The 20,386-nt window shown below is 41.1% G+C and overlaps 1 protein-coding gene and 1 long non-coding RNA gene across 4 annotated transcripts in view; one reads left to right on the top strand and one right to left on the bottom strand.

Moving 5' to 3' along the window:
* Positions 1-447: 447 nt before the first annotated feature.
* The window catches only part of CALCR (calcitonin receptor), a 95,714-nt gene continuing 75,775 nt past the window's right edge, over positions 448-20,386 (bottom strand). The window contains exons 9-14 of the mRNA XM_010979670.3: positions 14,765-14,918; positions 13,010-13,070; positions 12,864-12,930; positions 10,528-10,746; positions 10,044-10,085; positions 448-2,560 (exon numbers count right to left, since the gene is read on the bottom strand). Coding sequence (XP_010977972.1) covers positions 2,324-2,560; positions 10,044-10,085; positions 10,528-10,746; positions 12,864-12,930; positions 13,010-13,070; positions 14,765-14,918 — 780 coding nt within the window. The 3' untranslated portion in view covers positions 448-2,323. The remainder of the gene's footprint in view (positions 2,561-10,043; positions 10,086-10,527; positions 10,747-12,863; positions 12,931-13,009; positions 13,071-14,764; positions 14,919-20,386) is intronic.
* On the top strand, positions 2,556-11,493 carry LOC135321699 (uncharacterized). 3 transcript variants are annotated; one of them, XR_010381697.1, is made up of 3 exons: positions 2,556-3,784; positions 4,296-5,770; positions 9,812-11,493. It is a non-coding gene; the product is annotated as an uncharacterized LOC135321699 (long non-coding RNA). The 3 variants fall into 3 exon arrangements; XR_010381696.1 differs by having other exon boundaries at positions 2,556-4,504; positions 5,599-5,770; XR_010381695.1 differs by having other exon boundaries at positions 2,556-5,770.

The following is a 20,386-nucleotide window of genomic DNA, read 5'->3' as shown; positions in this document are numbered from 1 at the left end:
ATTGTAACAATTCTAATGACCTGATGTGATGGTGGACAGTTCAAGCCTAGTCCCACAATGATGAAAAAAACCAAAAAACAAACCAAGAACCATAGAAGAATGTGATATGTTCTTGTCCTGGATCTCTTTGCTGTGCTTCCCCGACTTACACAATACAGACTGACAGTTTTGTGTGTTTTTGCACTAACAAGGGTATGGGAACTGTGCTTTGGAGTTTGTAGTCAAAATGAAGACTGAAGACGGTTCGTTACACTGACAAAGGTAATAACCTTGATGTTTTTGCATATGCTTTTCTAACCTGTATTTTTGGATTATCTTTCCCCTCTTGCAGTGCAAGCAAGTGTCCCTTGGCTGAAAGGAAACAGAATATGGAATGAGCAGGAGACGAGGTAAATGAACGAAAAGACGAAGAATGTATTTCTCTAGAAAAATACGCACACACACAACTTTTTGCTTTATTAATTCTCTTTATTAATTCACACATGGATAGAGCGTAAGCGTGTCACACTTTTGGCACTGTGCGCAGTTCTAGGGTAAGCTGTTTGGTTGTCTCCAGCCGCTACTACACATTAGCACAAGAGCATCTAGGACACGTCAGCAGTGCGTTGTCACGCTGGTGCGAGAGCTGCCGCAAGTACTCTGTTTTCCATGTTTGTAAACAAAATAGAAACAGCACTACATAAACACTGTGTTTGGAAAAATACCTTCTTTTCAAATCCTCCCTTACATTCAGTAAAGGAGACTTAAACTACTTTAGTATCCAAAATACATTTTCTCTGAAAGAATATAATTCTCTTTAGGTGCGCTAAATACGTCACCAGAACAAATCAATTTTTGTGTCTTTCCAAAACTAGATCATTTTCTGAAAGGCAGTGGCACAAGATGACATAGATGAGACTTGAGATGTGATGGGTTCCAATGTGTCTCCTCATTCAGCATACAAATTAAATCACGGTAGCTGATTACAGTTGCAAATTCACAAATTAGCTTCAAGGGCCAGGAATGACATCGGTGTATTCAGGGATTTTTGAAGACTTTATATTGAAGGAAGTAAAGAGAGGTAGGGGAATCTAATCTTGGATTCTAATGAGGAACTCTACTTTTATTTTAAATGAATTGGTATATAGTTAAACTTGTAGCAGTCACATTTTTCCTCCTCCTGTTTCACTAATAGCAGCAAACAAGAGGTCAACTACAAACTGACTTCTAATTAGTCCTACTGAATCTTCCTGGAAAAGGCTGAGATCTTGTTAAGCTTTGAAGCTGGGCAGAAAGCAGTTAATGGACTTACGTGGAGTCTTTTAATTACCAGTCTCAAACAAATTTATCCTTTACTGCTAGATAGCACCCAAGGGCAAGAGGTAATCTGCTTTATAAACCTTGGAGTGATTTGCTTTATAAATCCTGGAGTTTAGGAAAGCCGAGAACTCTCTTTAAAGGGAGTATTCTCTTCCACTAGGAATTACATTTTTGGCAGTTTTGTGAAAAATTTAGTGATGGAGTCTTCGTGACCTCCCAGTTGGTAAATGTGAGCGACTGAAGCACATGCAACACAAAGGCTAATTCCTCACAGCATTGGGACCTGCCCAATACACGGGATTATCCAAAACCAAGCTGAGCCTATGACCTTAATAAATCCATGAACAAACTGGCCCATCTAATGTTTTGAGCAAACTGACTCAATTTCTTTTTCATTCAAATCATTACATCTTCCTGCCAAATGCAGGACTTCTTCTCCACACACTCAGTCACCTCAGTATTAGAAATCCACTTTGTCTTGCAGAGGTCATGTAATTTGTGCGGTTTACATTGTGTGGATGGTAAAAACATCTGAGTAACATCAGAATTGATTGAAATTAAAAAAAAAATTAAAAATCAGATCCATAGCCAAATACTGAAATAGTCTAATTCAAAGTTTAGAGTTAAAAAGAAAAATATTGACAGTGGTTTTAATTTTTTCAAAGGTATAAATGGCTCAAGATTAACAAGGAGCACCCTGTATCTGAAACTAGGTCAATTTGATCACGTTTTACTTGTATACTTTGCTTGCATTTCTGTGACATTTGTAGCTCAATCCTGGATGAAAGATGGAATTCACAGGAGTTCACAAATATTATAGAGGGAGACTCCATTCCTAAACTGTCTCCCATAGCAAAAGTACCAAGTAAAACTTTCTTCAGGTTCACAATGGACAAATTCACTTAATAATTCTCACAAATGAGATGTTCGCTCCTGGGAGGATGGAAATCACTTTAAATGCATGGTCTGTCTTGCTCCCAGGAGGTGAGGGGTCAGTGATCACGATGTTGTATTTGCGTCACATTCAAGCGGATGACTCCTGCTGCTCAATCACTTCCATGGGGATGGCCTCAGCCCCCTCCTCGCCGGGGTCGTTGGCGGGCTCGTTCCTCGGCTCCTGGTGGCAGATGTAGACAGGGATGTCGCCAGCCTCGGCGAGGGCTGCAGCAGCAGGAGCACTGGAGGTGGCGCGGTTGGAGCGGCGGCCCCCGGAGCGCTGGGCTCTAAACTGTCTCCACTGACGCAGCAGGGCATCCTGGACCTGGAAGAGAAAAGGGAGCCATGCATTCTCAGACGTGTCAGAAATGACTTTGAGCCGCGTTCATGAGTGCAGTTCTTGGAGCTCATCAGAGGTTAGAGGAGGCTGCATTCTAATTCTGGTCTATGCGCTCTGGCTGTAGAATGTACCATCTTGGCAGAAGAATCTGCAAATTGGAGAACTGAGTTCTTGCCTTAGCTACCACTGGCAGGGTTATTTGCTATTCTGAGCAAAGGTTTCCTCATTAGCTCTTATAGTCAATGAATAAAATCTGATTTGGTTTCACATTCAATATGGCATACACATAATATTGGGGAGATAGATTTTGAAACCTTTTTATCTGCTACTACCTCTGATATGGCAGAAGCTATCCATCTAAATCTACACAGTAGTGGTCATGAAAATATATATGAAAATCATAACACAGTTCTGAATTTTATGATAATGGTCTCATACTGTTGATTTTCCTTTATCCAATGTGGCTTGAGGTGGGGTGTGCCTGATAAAACTCTGGTTAGTGGCTGAAGTTTTAAGAATAAAATTGCAATTGCTTTGTATTGAAAGACTGCTAATATGTAAGCAAACTTACCAAACTTGCTTTAAAAATGTGATAAAATCTATATTGAACACAAGAAGAGAAGGTACTAAAGTTGAGGTACTATTAGTACTTGTCTCATAATATTAAGACTTTTGCACGAGAAAAGGCAAAACAGTAAAGTGATTCACTGCAAAGCAAATCAAGAAGGTATGAAACTTGTAGCTGGAGAGGTTTACCTTCACACAGCAAAGCAGCTGTGAAGTTCAAGGTGACAAACGGCAAGCAGAGTAATTTGGTCATCTGACAATTTGGAATACTAGTCTTTCCAAATTACGGAGGCAACTCGCTGTTTTTCTGTTTGTTTTTTGGAAGTGATGAGTACTTGACTGCAAAGAACTTTATATCTAATTTTACTTAAAAGAGACAAAGGCAAAAATTTGGAATGCCAGGGTGGGCTGTGAGCCACGCAGCTGAACTCCACATCCACAGAGGACATCCGGGGGACAGAGGGTGGCGTGAGCAGCTTTAGCCGCTACCATGTTCCATGCGCCAAGCCCTTGATTAATAACAAGTTACTCAGTCCTCACAGCAGCCCTAGGAGAAGGACTACTCTACACTCCACAAAGGGGGGCTGAGGTTATGCGTGTCCACGGACAGACAACCGGAAGGAGGTGGAGCCACCAGCCCAGGTAAGCCCTCGGCTCCTCCCCGTGGCGCGTGGCCGCAGTGTACACTGTACCGGGCTGAGCGTTAAGTTTAGAGCTGAACTGAACCTAGGATTTGTTTCTGTGCCCGTGACGGGACGACAGCATCGAGCATCTGGGCAAACGCTCCAGGCACTGTGCTCTTCAGGTCTGCGTCCCGGTTTGTTCGCTGCATGTTTTTTCTTTACGTTTTATCCTCTGTGAAAAGGGGGTCATAACGCTGATTCAAAGAGCTGTCGGTAAGATCTGTTGAGGTTATTGAAATCACCTCTCGTGGAGGCGGTGCACAGCAGTAAGTCCCCTCCTCTTCTCTCCTCCACGCTGACTCCTAAGGATTTTCTAGTCAATGTGGCTGGATTTGCATGTCAAGTAACTCCTCTATGATTATCGTACACTTTCAGACTCCTCTGTCTGGCCCCTTTCTTTATTAGAGCTGTTTACCAGTTGAAAATTGATTCATGCAAGTGTTTTGCCCCCTGTGGTTTTCTGAGCACAGTGCTAAGAAGAGGTACACATAGAAGCTGTAATGTGGCTGGAGAGAAAAGGCGGGACTGGAGGACAGGAAGAGGTGGAGCCGCAAAGACAGCCAGCCAAGGCTGTTGACCTGCATCTGGGGCTGAGCAGCTGAGTACTGGCTAGTTTGTGAATCCTTTGAGACATTTCTGTCTTGAGGCTGAGACACATGGAGAAGACAAAGTCGGGAAGGTTAAGTCCTTTTACTCTTTCTAATCTAAGCCATGTGCTCCCTGACGCATTTTGGTTTCTTGCACTCTGCTACTGCCATTCAAAATAGCCGTGAGGTGACGTGCTCCAGACAGGCTCAACGCCATCAGGCTTGTTTTCTTCAAAAGACAGAATTTAAGCCACATCAAAAGTGATCCGAAGTCTTGGCCTGATGATTTTTGTCCTTTAGCTATTTACCCAACCATTTCAGTAACTCGGCCAGGCACACGTACGAGGGGTATCGAGCCCAGCAAGGGCACTTGGACACCGAGCACAGAGATGCTGTCCCTGGGAGGGGTGGGAAGGCCCCACCATTCCACTGCTTCCCCCTGAGTTGGCTCATCTCTCTGCCAAAGTGGTTCTTAGCCACTTACTGCCTCAACCTTAATTGTCCAAAAGTAATAAACTGCATGTCTCTCCCCACCAGCTATAATGTTTCTTCCCATCAGGCCTCTGCTCACTCTGATCCCTCTGCTAGGAATGCCTTTCTCCCGTCCTACATCAAGTAAAAAAGGCCTCTTTCAGGACTGAACTCTGCTGTCATCCCCACGAGACTTTTCTCGGCCCCTACTGCAAGAGTCAGGGGCCTCCTCTCCGTGTGTGTTGCACCTGTCCACAGGTCGTCACTGCTCTGCCTACTGGACAGTCTGATGTTTTGCTTTGTCTCGCTCTCCTCCTGTACTGTGAAATCCTTAAGGGCAGGAACCCTACCTATATAATTTGGAGGGTGGTGGTGCTAAGAAAGTAAGAAGAGCTCTTAATTACATAGTTCCGGATCTCGTGTTCAGCTGTCTCGTATTCTAACCTAGGGCCCCGCAAAGCGTCCTCTCCAGCCGAGGCTTGTCATTTCCTGTGAAGTACCTGATGCTCATGCAAATGGAAGTCTTCTTCACTTTGTGATTTGCGCTGGGGAGAGGGGTGGCTGGATCTTTTGGGAAAAGGAAAGAAAATACTTTTGGTGGGAAGATCACCCTAGGGATATATTTTCAAATACAAATGGATTTATTACAGGTATTAATGAATATTTAGTTCAGACTCCTTCTACCACTCACTCTGTCCTCTGCTTCACTCCCCAGGAAGGTTCTTTGTTTCCCTGTCTAGTTCCTGGGCTTTTGCTTTGCAATCTGTACAGAAGGGAGAGCTACAGAACTGAAGAGAGACTAGACTGATGATATCAGAAAGGACTGATATGGAACCACAAGCTGGATGTGTCTGGGAAAGCACGTCCCGACTGAGTTATACATTCAGGTAAAACATGAGTAAATTTTACTTTCTGCCATGCAGTGAAATTTCTCCTTTAGCACCTCATCAAGAATCTAGTAAATATTTAAACTGCTTTCCAATTCTCCTTTGGACTTTAAATTTCTTGACAATGTATTTTCCTGTTGAGACTAGCAAAGAGATGGCAATACTTTATTTGGGTTGTACTGTCTATTAAACATAGGTCCTTAAATGCCAGGTTTATAATCTAGGAACTATCAAATACCCTGTTGAGGAATTAGGAAATATACTGGCTCAGTATATTTTGGAGAAGCGAGGTCCCCAGACAAAGGGAACTGGTAGTTCCTGTGGATTCAGCATCTCTTAAATACCAACATTGTCTTTAGAGCTAAAACTTACACAGATGTTTACAGGCATCTAAAGCAGATGGGACCCAGCAGGAAAAAAAGAAAAAGAAAAAGAAAAAAAAAGGAAGTCTTTATTTCACCTCATCTGTCCTTTTAAAATAGACTCCACTGGAGTGTCCATACATATTAGTGAAGTATCCAGCATGAGGCTGAAGGGTCTGAAGTCTGTTTTAATTTTAAAAATGATGAGAGAAATGTTCATACCCTTCAATAATTGTCTCCCAGAACCATAACCTGTCCCTTTGTGTGGAGATGGCGATCTGCTTCAATTTGTCAACCACACGTGTAAGAACAGGCCCTTAGCAGCCTGTGAAAGACACTTCACTAATTACAGTTTAATAAGGGCAATTATCTCCAACAATACCACAGGTTGAGCCCAATACTGCTTTGATCACAAGAATATGGGCATTGAATCTGTTTGAAAAAAACAGGGAGACTTTCGTTGCTCCTGAAGAGCACCTGAAAGGTTAGGAGTTGCTGATGGGATGAGTGTAATATATACCAAGTTTTGAATTATATAAATTCATTGTTCATTATAAAAACAATGAACACAGATCACTTCCCATTTCCCTGATTATGTCAATATATTTATTGCCAACTTTTAAAAATGGAGCCCTGGTCTGAGGGTTTGAGGACTTAATTATTACACCTGGCTTTATTATTAACCAGCTGCATAAGGTTGGTAATATTTGGGCCTCTGGTTTCTATTTGTTTAAAAAAAAAAAAGGAAAGAAAGAAAATCAGGTTGGATTCTTCGTGGTCGGATTTGGATGTTTTTGTCTTTGGCCTTTGTTTTCCTGTTAAGTTCATCATAAGCACGTACAGTTATGAGCTGCTGAATGGAAAGTGGGATTTGTCCCAGGAGTTCTGAGTCAGTGAACAAAGTGATTTTAAGACTTGCTCCTTGACCCCTTCACATGCTGTCACCCCAGCCCAACAGCCCTCCTGAAGTCTGAACTTAAAATGAAAAAGCATGAGTTTTAAAAATACCTTAGGTTCCCTTGGAAGTTGGAAAGTAATTGCATGCTTCTCATGTTTTTATATGACTTTTCAGAGCTGGATCCCTGTTAAGCCTTATTAATTACATGCTGAGGAATAACTTATGAATATTATTCAGAGTTGTCGCTGATCCTTTTTTCACCGTTTTGGAGGACGCATCAGCTGTGTCTCTACTAGTCTAGTTTATAGAATATTTACCTTACAGAACCCATTCATATGCTGTACAGTTTGAGGTAATTGGGTACTTGATGATTACAAGAGCAGGGCTTTCTAATTCTTTTTCACTATCTACTTCCCTAACTTTGAGGATGCTTTCTTGTTGTAAAAGACAAAAATAAACAAGTGCCATCCATAATAAGGTTAAAGACTTTGAAAATACTTAACAACTGTATTTCTTAAATAACATTCCCCTGCATCTCCCTCATTAAGTCAGGGTCACTCACTGCTTGAACAAAGAAGATTTTGTCTAGAGCAGTGGTCCTTGAAGTGGGTCTCCTGAAGACCAGCTGCATCACTTGGGAACTTGTCAGAAATGCAAATTCTCAGGTCCCATACCTATCCTACTGAATAGGAACCTGCTGGTAGAGACCCAGCAATCTGTGGTTTAACAAACTTTCTCAGTGACTCATGCATCCTTAAGTTTGAGTGCCCTGGTCTAGAACAAAGAAATCATTGCTTAGCTTTGAGCCCAAAGCTCACTTTCTTGAGTCTCTAGGAAGACCATATTTTTGAAAACCAAGTTTTACTGAGTGAAAGAATTTCTAAATAGAAAAACATATCTCCACATATGAAGTGATAACCTTACTGGTCTGAAAGCAGAACTTTACTAATAGCCACAGTATAGAGAACACACAGGATGTGGCACCAGGGAGCGTAAGTGGTAAGTGCAGGGCCCTTCTACTCCCCCAAGAACAAGGGGAGAGAGAAGTGTAGAGACCCTTTGCGTTTCCCCGTCATAGAGGGATACTTGGAAAAGTGTTTGGATGGTCAGTGTCCACACGCTTGGAAGAGTAGTAGGAAATGTCTGATACAGAAGCGGGCACTCATCTCCTGTTTCCTAGTACTGTAATTCTTAACATTCCTTTCCTGCTTCTGGTCTACCCATTGACTACCTAATCCATTTCTATAGGAGGAACCACTGATAACACATGGATAATAAATAAACATTAAAACCTTTATCTTTATTGTAGAATTGATGTATTACCCCCTCGATCTCTGCTAAAATGTAACGTTCAGCCAGACAAAGCCTGCTCACAACCCTGTCTCAGATGCAGCTGGAGATACCTTCCTGCGTGGATGAGCGCTGCCTATTGCAGTGCTGTCAGACCGTATGCTCCCAGAAGGCCCAGCTGAGGCCCAGATGCCTACACCCCTGTGACTGCAATACTGCCTTTGGCACAGTACACAACTTCTATATTATTAGAAATGTCACACTTGTACATTCCCCCAGTAACATGGTTTTAATTAAAATGGAGATGTTTACTTCCAAAAGCAGAAATAACATACTCAAACTAGAGACTTTTGATTGTGAGGGGTACCTCTGGGCTTGCTTATTGTGCCTGACACTTCTAAGACCACATCATGGTTAAGACACAATCAATATTGAAGTATTTTTTACAAATGTATACAATCCTCTCGTGTTTTCAAGGTATGCCCTTCCTGAACCTGATTTTTATATTAGCTCTATATAGATATTATTTTAGATGAAAACATTTATTTTGTATGCCATCTGAACCAATTCAAAAGGGAGGGATATACATTCACAGGAATTGATATAAAGATGGGGTGACCTAAGCCCTATTTATTTATTAGTTTTTATTATTCTTGTTAAAAAAAAAAAAGGGACACTTTCATAGCTGGCAATGAAGGATGTCTTTTCATTTCTATCTGAGGCTTTCAGTGTAGTCCCTAGTAATAGGGACTGCACAATATATTTTTGTTTGATTAGGGAATGAGTTGATGGATGAAGGAAGGAAAGAACAGAATGTACTAATTAAAAGGGAGAAAAAGAACAATAATGACCTTGCAGTTTCAGGGTTGGAGATGAGCAAGCAGTCACAGAGCTATAAAATATTATAGGTGCTCACTGAATATTGTTTACCTGAAGAAATAAAAAGACTGGAAAATCCATTAAATATCAAGCGATACTGGTTAGAAAACAATTATTTTCCAGTTAGTAATAAGAATATGTTGATCTCTTAACAAAATGTAATTTGCCTTGGTATATAAAATTATTCTTAATAGGAACTGATTTAAAATGATCACAAATACTTTTACATTAAAAATTATAAGGTATATAACTCAAAGTGTACTAATGAAGCTTCAGGAAAGAATCATAGACATAATGCCTGCAGTGGAAGATTTAGTCCATTTAATTGGGAATCAGGAAATTTGGGTTCTAGTCCTGATTATACAGTGACTGGGCAAGCCATGTGATCTTTCTGGAGTTTAGATTTCTCACCTGAAAAATGAGGGCGCTTCCAAATCATGTTCCCTGAAGGCCTAGAAGTTCTTTGGTACAAATTTAAGCAGTTCCACTTTTGTTTTACAAAGATATCATTAGAAGAAAGTAGCTAAAAAACCCTTGAAACACTGGCCATGTGGATCTCTAGATTTTATTGATCTAAATGCTCAGATAACAAATTATTTATTCCTTTTTAAGTCTTAACTTCAGGGTGACTTTCAAAATGTCAAATAAGTAGCATGACGCTGGCACCATGCAACTGGAAAAGAAGGTGCTGAACCAGTGCCAACTGGACACAACGAGTCCTGAAACCCTGTAAGGTCAACTGCAGAAGGGAAAGCAAATGAAAAGTGCGCAGAGGCCGTCTGGAAACTGGAAAGAGCTGGCTTTCTACAGACGAGTGATGGGATTATGTGACGTGCACGCTTACCTCGTGGTTGCAGAAGCAGTAGATCACGGCAACGAAGAATCCCTAAAAAGAGGGGAAAATCGAGTTGAAGTTATTTCTGTGTGCAGCGTGTTGTTTAGTAATCAATACAAATAGCCCGGAGAGGAACATTTCACTATGGTAACAGCAAGTCGAGGCTTGATGAACAGTGACCACCACTCACATTCAGTGCTTCACTACAAGAATATTCATTAGAAATGCCCGTTTCTTGTTAGGATTCTATTGTGTGTCCCAGCTTGCTTTCCAAGTACCTAGCACTATGCCTTCAATGAGGCTTCGGACCTGAGGCCAAGTGAATGGAAACACGGAAAGCAGACAGTGGGAGAGGCAGGGAGGAGCCGTCTTCCTTCCAGGGACCATATGTTCTCAAGTGTCATTCTAACCACAGTGGAGCCCCAGAAAACTGTTGCCCCTGTACCAACTAGCTGAGCAAGTAGTTGAATAAATACACCATCAGTTTCCTTACCTGGAAGTGAATCAGAGAGTGCATCACGTAGTCATAGACTCGGCCAAGTTGCGGGTTGGAAGGCCTCCAGGGAAGGACGACAAACTGGACCCCCAGCAGGGGGACGAGGACCAGAGTGGCCCTCACCGCCTTCAGGTACCTGTGCGATTCCGCCTCCGGGGTTTCCTTCAGTTTCTTCACCAGCACCCGGACAATGTTCAGCAGAAAGAAGAAGTTGACCTGCAAAGATATGATTATTATGAGCAAATTCAGCACCACTGAGGGACACCCACTGCCCTCAGTTCTCATTTATCCAGCATGGGGAGCAGATGTCACCTATACAGGACACACGAGACAGCCCGAGAGGTTACAGTCTGCTCAGCATGACGGGGCCTTGGAGCCCCGAAAAAGCTGAATGCCCTCTTCAGACCTGAATGAACATTTAGCTACTTAACTAAAAGTAAAATGAGGACTGAAAAATGTATCTGTAAAGCTTATGTGGTGGAAACAGCTAATCCAGACTTCTTTAAAAAAAAAACCAACTTAAAATAATTTCATTGAGGCATAAAGTACATTCAATAAAATAGAAAATTTAAATTTACATTTGGGAAGTTTAGACAAATGTATATATCTGTGTAATAAGCACTCCAAACAAGAAAAGAGCATTTCCACCACCCCAAAAAGTGCCCTCTTGCCCCTTTGCAGTCAACGAGGCCCTCCCCCATCTCAAGCAACCGTTGATTTCTATTACCGTAGAAATGGAATGATACAGAGTATGGACTCTTCTGTGTCTGGTTTCTTTGGTTTAACGTACTATCTGTGAGGTTCATTCGTGTTGTGTATATTGGCATTTCATTCATTTTTATTGCTGAGTAGCACTGCATTATATGAATAATACATACCCATAATTTGTTTATTCATTCTCCTGTTGATGAAACTTGGAATGGTTCCACAGTTTGACTATTATGAATAAACATGCTATGAATACTTGTGTACAAGTCTTTGGGTGGGCATATGTTTTCATTCCACTTGAACAAGTACCCCAGGGGTGGAACTGTCTGATCATATGGTAAGTGTATGTTTAACTTCTATAAGAAATTGCAATACTGTTTTCCAAAGAGGTGGCTTCGTGTTACACTCCCTCCAGCATTGTATGAGAATTCCAGTTTCTCTTCACCCTTGCCAGCACTTGGTATAGTCACTCTTTTTAATAACAGCCATTCTGGTGGATCACCAGCTTGTGGCTGTGAAGATTAGTTAGAAACTAAGGTTGTTTAAAAATTTTAATTGATCATTTATTTAAAAATGATTAGAATGATTTTTCTACCTGGAATAGAAATAAATGTTACTACCCCCCAAAATTCAAGAATGGAAAGAGAATTTTTATGGGGTGTTGTGTAAATATTCAAGACTCGTGTTAGCAGGTCCTGGTGAGCACAGATGAGCTAGTAAGCACATCACTACTCTGAAAAACAGCAACAGCAGGAGAAACTGAATTTGTATTGGCAAGGCCAGGAGAGTTAGAAGACGGGCTAGGTGAGAACCCAGCTTGATCAGTTACTAATGGATGCTTCTCCAGTGCACACGCAGAATATAGTCTAGGACTCTGCTTTTAGTTTTCTTACTCTTATCTGAAGAAAACACTGTCTTTGAGACTAATGGGGAAAATAATGTCTAAATATTAAATTGGATGGTTCTGATGGTGGCCAACATATAGTAAACTATGGGTAGAAATAAAGAGCTTGGATATAGATTCAGACAGTCATATTCTCCCTTGGCCCAACTTTTCACTAATCATGCGATTCTGAGTGATTTTACTTCAGTTCCTGGGTCCAGTTTTCCTAATGTGTAAAATGGTCCTGATGTATCAACTCTGACGGGCAGCTGTTGGGAACAGCACAGCAGTGTACGTGAGGTGCCCGGAGTACTTTACGTGCGGGATCAGTAGTAGTTAGAATGATGGCTCGTGGGCCAAAGGAGAAATGGAAGATGGTTTAGTTTGGCAGAACCCAGGGGAAAATGGTGCAGGGGAACTTTGTGGTCTCTCACTTTCTTATCAGCAACATCTTTGCCCTTGGTCTTTACCTTCAACTAGGAGAATTTAGGTATAGAATTTTTTTTTTTAAACCCCCCTATATTGTTGCTATGGCTTGTACAGAAATAGCTTATGCCCCCTCTACCCATTTGTATTGATTAAAGATTGTTTTAAAACTCTCAAATCAAATTGTTCTTATACCAGATTATCATTAAAATAACTTCATCTTGAAATTGTAATACACATGCTACACAGAACCATCCTCACAGAAAACCCCACAGAGATGACACTGTTAGTAGTGGATTTAAAAAGCACTTCTCACCACCAGTGCTGCCATGACAGGGCCGTGGATGATGTAGAGCAGGTTGGTGTCCACGCTCAGCCAGCAGCTGAATAAAAGGAGGCGGGATACATCAGCACACTTGCATTTTATTTCCAAATATGTCAACGAAAAACCACAATACTTACTTGTCATTGAAGAGCAGCGCCCTAGAAATAGCATGAGCAGTAGTTGGCAGCAGTGGGAGCCCTAAAATGTGAAAAAGTACAAAAGCTGTAACTACAGTCGTATGGAAAATGGTAGTGCACTTTCAAGCCCTGGGACCAGTGTAACATCTTGTCAAGATATTTCCCTGTTGTTTTTGTGCAAATTATCTTTGGTCAAACCAGATATATCATATGCTTTCAGAGAGTTTGGTTAAGAGCATCCAGATAATTAAAAGCCTTTCACAGATTATCCAGTATGGTGGGGACATTATTACTCTCATGATGACTATAATCCTATCGTTATGTTGTGGTGATGGTGATGACAGTTACCTGAGACCAGAAAGCTTTTTGTTAAGAAAAAAAAATTCCTTTTCTCAGATGTATCCATGCACAATAGAATATTGTTTGATTTAGTTGAGACATCTATAGAAAGAGGTTTTAAAATTACCAGATTAAGAAACGTGTCTCAGAAGTGAGTTTGACCCCCACACTTTTATTTTCTGTGTATTATATGCAAAAAGAGAACGACTCAGAATAGTGAGTTTTCACCTAAGAACAACCTCGGCTTCTGAACCCATGAAACATATAATTCAACAGGACCCTCGATTAAATGTTTGACCTGAAAGAATTTTGACTGTTACACAAAACACAATTATCTTTTACTCAGAGCAGTTCTAACATGCCATTTTCCCACTCAGGTTTAGAATCAGAAATCCATTCTCTAGATTTATTCTGATATACTTGTTCTAGAATTAGACAGCAAGAGATACAATATGACCTCACTTCCACCTCATTCTGTAGAAAGAAAAATGGGTTTCTTACTTAATACAAAGACCCTATGTCTGCTCATTCCTAGGGCTCTTTGCCTTCCTCCAGCCATGTCTCTGTTTATGCTGTCTATTTTTCTTTCCTTTTTTCCCTCCAGGCTTCAAGAGCCATAACAACCTTTCCCGCCCGCTAAAGATGGTGAGAGTAAGACTAATCCTCTCTCGCTAGGATTCTTCAGGGGCACTAGATAAATTCTATCTGTCCATCATAAAAGCTCATGGTAGGGTGGGGAATTCCCATCTTTGATTTATAACAAGGGGAGAACCAGCAAGGTGAAGAATCAATCTGAAGAGGGTTGTAAAATACATGATTTTTTCTGAGAATTAAACTTCAGTATTTGAAGTTGCTTGAGATTTGAGAGAAACTGACCAGGCAGCAGTCCCAGGCAGTCTTTTTTTTTCTGTTGGGGAGTTCACCGCCAGATACTTTTTACCCAGGGGGTGATGTTCATAATGTCTCTTATAATTCTTTAACATTGGAGTGGGTAAAATTATTCACAGCTGAAATGAATGAATGACCCACCATTAAAAAATTATCCCACTGGGTTTGGGTAATATATTTGGGTAAAAATTCATGTATTCCTGTTAGGAAGGGGTGTTATAGAAACAAATACTGCACAGGGCCATCCTGAAGTAAACTGGAGAAGACAGGCATCTGTTAGCTGGGTTTGTTTCCTGAAGACATTCTCATAATCATGTCCCTCCTTCTCAGCTCTCACCCTCATTCATGCTCATCACAGTCTGTGTGAACTTGTTAAAAGCTTCTACCAACTTCTCTTGGAGACTCAACCTGTGTCCCATCGCTCCTCAAAGGACCTGGGCCCCTGACTGTTTGAGACCAAGACTAGAAAAAGACTGTAAATGTACAGAGGTAAAGGTGGCTCAAAACTCAGCTGCAGAAAATACATACCCCATCCCAGGACATAGTACCAGCGCAGAGACTGTCCCTCAACAAACACCGACACCACGATGAGAGTGTGGAGATAGACCCCTTCACAGAGCATCCAGAAATAATTGCACGCCATCATGTACTGGTGGAAAAAGTGCAGAATCTTGCAAATCAGCTGTTGGAAAGAAATGGAGATACTCAGTGGAAGACACTAGCAAGGGTTTGGCAGCAAACAGGGTGAATGTGAAAATGAGCCAAAATATCTGCATCCTGAAAGGCAGTGTCCCCAGGCATCTGTCAACACTTGTCACCCTTTATATGCAGACATCAGAGTAATAGAGTAATAGTGCATAGATTATTAGTATTACACGTAAACAGCCAGCCAACTGGGGCACTGGCAGCCCTAGTCCCCCAAATGTTCTTTCCCCCTTACACTCAGGTGACTTATTTAGACTATTTAGACTAGACAGGTTATCTTCCTGCAATGTGTCTGAGACCCATAAGTTTTGACAGCCTCCCAGGATTTGTCACATGACTTTTATGGCCCCTTTTCTGTGGCCAATGAGGAGCACAACGCAGAAATTGTTAACGCTCTCCTAAAGTTTACCGTTCTGTTAGTGATGCCTCCTTAGCAGTAAAAGAGGAAAAAGCCAGGTGATAAAATTTTAATATATGAGCCAGGAGCTATGCTGAGCCCAAATGACGTAATTCTGCTTTCAAGGGAGCCTTAGTTTCTATATTGGGTTTCAAGTGTTTGGGATACAGAGATTAAGATAACATCTTTGCTTAGTACTCAGTACTGATGTAGGATCCACACTTGCGGGGCAATCAGATTAACTTCATATTGTTTTTATAGAAATAATTGTTGCTTAAACTGCATAACAGAACACCCTAAACGATTTCCTAGTCACCTCTAGAGGAGGGCTTGTCATCTTGGCACTGCTGATGTTTCAGACTGGGTAATTTTTTTTGCTGTGGGGGCTGTCCTGGGCAATGATGGGTGTTCAGCAATATTTCTGACCTCTATCCACTAGATGCCAGTAGCACCCCCCACCCAGTCATGACAATCAAAAATGCTTCCAGACACTGCCAAATGTCCCCTAGGGAGCAAGACGTCCCCGTTGAGGACGACTGCCCTAGGGTGTTTAGCTGTGCTTGAATCCCTCTAACAACAACACTAACAATTTAGCATTCAAGACCTTGCACACTAGGGATGATTATTTGCATTATTATCGTACCAAGTGCTCGGCTTTACATTATGTTGCTCCTTACTACATTCTGAGTCTGGCAGGATTTCAGGCCTTCTGTTTTACAAAGCAAAGTAGCCATAAAGTGACTTTCAGTATTGCAGTAACCTTTTCAGGACCACTCATTTCTATTCAATGCATAGCAACTGTGAATCATTTACTGGGAATCTGATGTGCTGAGGTAGCCAGCTCGGTCCACGAGAAGGCAGACAATGCATTTTTCAGAGATAGAATCAACCTCTTTTCTGACCAAAGTGGAACAATAGCGTAGATAATTCAAAACATCAGGTAGTCGAAAAGTAATTTATATTTGGCTTATAAAGGCATTGAGTTGTTTTTTTTTTTTTTAAATCTTATTACCTTCCTAATTGGGATTATTTGATTTGATATTTTAATTAGTTTGCATTTGCTAAGCAAATACATGCTATGTGCACATGACACTCAAACAATAAAGACTTGAAAACTCTAGTCCTTCTGATCAAGAGTTCCAGAGCAGATGCATTTGTGGAGGCAGGGACAAGAAGAGGGCGAAGATGACGGCCCTGTGCAGAGATGGGGCTCTGTATCACCCCGAGCAGCTCTGGCCTCACGTTTTATTTACAGCCAATTCTCATTTTTCACAGTAGGCACGTTCGATACGGCCAGAAACAGTAGCACACTAAGGAAAAAATTGTGAGATGTTTGGGTTCTGTTTGGCTTTAAAAAAAATTTGGCATGGGAGAATTCAAAATAGCAACCAGCCATTTCTTAAAGGACATTCTGCTAGAGTTTGGTTAAAACACATATGTTATTATTTAAGGTCTTCTGATTTTTCCAAATGGTGGTTAAGTTTCATGCAGAAACTATGCTTGGTTTTTTTGTTTTGTTTTGGTGTTCAATCCTGGACTAGGTCCTAGAGTTGCAAAGACAAAGTTCAGTGCTTGCAGTTTGTTCATTTGTGAATGGCCAATATACATGTATCTCAGCAGTGCACCAGCCTGCACTCTGCCTATAGGTGATTCTGTCGCTACCATTTCAGCGGGGTGTGTGTCATTCTGCCTCATGCAGGCACAAACTTTTGGGAAGAGGAGGTTGCATGGAGATGATCTTCCCTGAATTGTTGAGAACTGGAGTGGGAAATACTATGGAGAGAAATTACTTGTGTTTTGTCTACAAAAGTGAATGGATCAAATCAGACCAACATTTGATTAGGCTGGTTATTTTCCCAGCTCTCCTCTCTTGAACTGAGAGGGTGATTTTGATACACAGAGAGCTAGAAAGGACACACAGCTTCCCTTTTCTTCTCCATTCCTTCATACACCTTGTAAGCTTGAGATGCCCTTTCATCTACTCTTTGACATTCAACTCCAGAGGGTGTGGACGTGGCTTCCTCAGAGGGGTAAGAGTTCTAAACAGTGTATGGTAATGAATCTCTCCCAAAATATCCAGTTCGAATGTAAATAATAGAAAAGTTTATAGCAGTGCTTCTCAAATTTTAGCATGCATCAGAATCACTGGGTGAGCTTGTTAAACGCAGGTTCTTGGGCCCCAGGAGTAAAGATTCTAATTCAGAAGATCGAGTGTGGGGCCCGCGAGTCTGCATTTCTAGTGAGTGCTGGCGTGGCGCTGATCCTGCTGGTCTGGGCCACACCTCGAAGGGATTCAGGGTACAGAGAGAATTTCCTCACTACCTGGCTCCTGTTTTAATTGCCTGCTGACCTTCCAGCGCTGATCATCCCAACCATCGAAGAGCACAAGCTTCCTGAGCCAGGAGACTCATGGCGCAACGAAAACGTGCACACCCTGACTGTGACTCACGTGTATACTAAAGCCTCAGGAGCAGGAATTACATAACTTTTTGTCAAGATGCCAGTGCGGTTGATAAATTAAAGGGCAAAAGGTTCTCATATCAACTTGAAAACTGTCAACTGTCTTGAAAGATAGCTGAACCAAGGAGAAAAATCCCCCATTCAGAAAGTCAGCAGTAACTTTGCAGGAAAGTACTGTGATCTTTCTGTGGAGGAATTTAAAGACATAATATGATTTCAATTAAATGCGTGTCTGTCATGCAATCCTGAGCTGATTTCTGATAAAGCCTCAGAGAAAATGAGCTTGAAACTGTGCCATGCAGTCATGACGGTTGTGTATGATAAAAAAAGAAAGCACTGGAGAAAAAAGTCTCATCTGAGATAAATACATTGGAAGATGATCCAGAAATTGGCAAAGGAAACACTCTGGAATTGTTCAGGAATTGAAGCCAGAGTCAACAGAAAACTTGATGGAAAAAAAAAGATCTGTGAGAAATGTGGCAGGGGAGTAAAAGTTAACAGCTTGCTACACTCAAGAGTCTTCCTCTGTATGGTGTAATTAGGATATTATATCACTGTTCACTGTGGATTTTCAAGCCACGACTGATTGAGTTTTATGTTTTTCAAGTCACAGCCCTTTTGGTTATTTGTGATTTAAAAACCTCTGAGTATGTGTATTTTGCTTTCACACTTAGTCCTTTGGGACTGAAGCAGTATTTTACACACGCTATTAATTTCCACGTCTCCCGTGCTGTCGAACTCAGAAATGAAACTGGGTACCACAGTTAGAAAATGACAAGTCCTTAAGGCAAGACAATGGTAACAACTATAATAAAAACCATACTAGCTAACATTTGAGAGTTCTTACATGCCAGACCCAGTTTTATGGATTTTAAGTGTATTGGTTCATTTAATCCTCACAAACAACTCTGTAAGAAAGGTACTATTATTATCTCTATCAGGCACGTGAGGCACAACAAGGTTAAGTAACTTGCTCAAGATGAATCTGTTAGTAGAAGAGTTAGAACCTGAGATTCCATAGTTCAGCAAGAACAATGCTATAGTATTTGGAGCCAGCAACCCAAGCACAACAAACATCAAAATGACTACTGCCCCATAGCTTTTTAGTAATTAACCAACATACACCCCCAAGGGAGTATACAAAACTTCTCGTATCTCAACTGGAAGGTTTTTGAGAATGGAAACAAATCTTTAAGAAGTTCTGCACTAAATTCATGACAGCCTTCTCAAAGCAGAGGAAACTAGCTGCAAATGTTGAGGTGAAGACTCACTACGTAAAACCATGCCACCAGATACCACTGTAGGTCACTAGCTTCCTGTGCAGAAGGATCACCCAGACTGGTCAGAGGAGAGAAACTGGAGATTGAGTTGATGTTTGTAGCCATTTTAGGAATGAATTCTTCAAATCCATATAGGAAAGTGGTCAGTTATAAATAATAAATTTAAAAGGAATAAATAAGTCCTCTATACTTTTCTGTACCACATGATCTTGGTTTAAAGACCATTTATTCGTTTTGACATGTAAGTAAAGTGAAATAGCATAAATGACCAGGGTAAGTTACCTCATTCCATTACCACGCCTTGACATTATTCTCTCTGCACAGTCCCTCAAATCCATCATGCTTTTTCATTCCCAATCATATGTTTTTTTATAGGCTACCAAAATGGATAATTCCAACATAGTTTTATCTACCATTGATCTCTCATCTCAAAAATTCTATCTCTGTCACCTCCCTGACATTTGTATGCCCTCCCTCCCATCAGCTTCCTCTGGGCTGGGCAGGAGTCCATCTCCCGCCCTGGGTTTGATCAGTTTAGTGCCTCACTTCTGAGTAGTCATTCCAAGTTGATTTTCCTGTGACTAGGATGAAGTTCTGACATAGCCTGTTGGCTCAATTGTCCTTAACAAATGAGACTTAGTGGAAATTCACTTTTTCAGAACTTAGGACTCATTTGGCTTTCCTTATATAAGAGACGGCAGAAAATGTGACCCGATTGTTTTGGCTTTTGAGGTACAAAATGCTTGGGTTCCCAGCAAAAACCAATCTCCCTGTATTGTCCCTGTCAAATAAAAAGTTCTGAGAGACATTTCTTTCTAGCAAATGACAACTATGTGGCCAGCTTCCTTTAGATGCAGCAAGAACAATGCTTTTAATTCTGTCTCCAAGATCATCGAATAAGCAGAGGGAACAAGAAAATGAAATTTTCGATATTATGGAAATGAAATGTTCAAATGACACAAATGACAATAGGCAATTTTCACATCACTCAATAAACTGAGGATCTATTCAGCCCTTATTTATGCCAGGAGTTATTTTGAGTTTAAAAATCAACTTTAAAAAAATGTAAAGGAATAAGATTCTCACCCTTGGTTTCACGGGAGAGAATCTGCCTCACTCAAAAACTTCCAAGGGAAGAGACTGACTATTTTGATGGGAAAAGGATCCTAAACCCATAGGGATTCCCTGCTGAGGAGTGAGAACACTGTTTTCTTTCGCCCGCAACAAAATAAACTCTTGCAGAAGTAGTGCGAAAGCATTGGGATGATGCAGCCTCCTTTTAAAAGAAACAACTTTCTTTTTAACATA

This window comes from Camelus dromedarius, chromosome 7 (assembly GCF_036321535.1).
Source record: "Camelus dromedarius isolate mCamDro1 chromosome 7, mCamDro1.pat, whole genome shotgun sequence".
NCBI lineage: Eukaryota > Metazoa > Chordata > Mammalia > Artiodactyla > Camelidae > Camelus > Camelus dromedarius.
The sequence above is the reverse complement of the archived record's forward strand: the minus strand, read 5'-3'. Positions and strand labels throughout refer to the sequence as shown.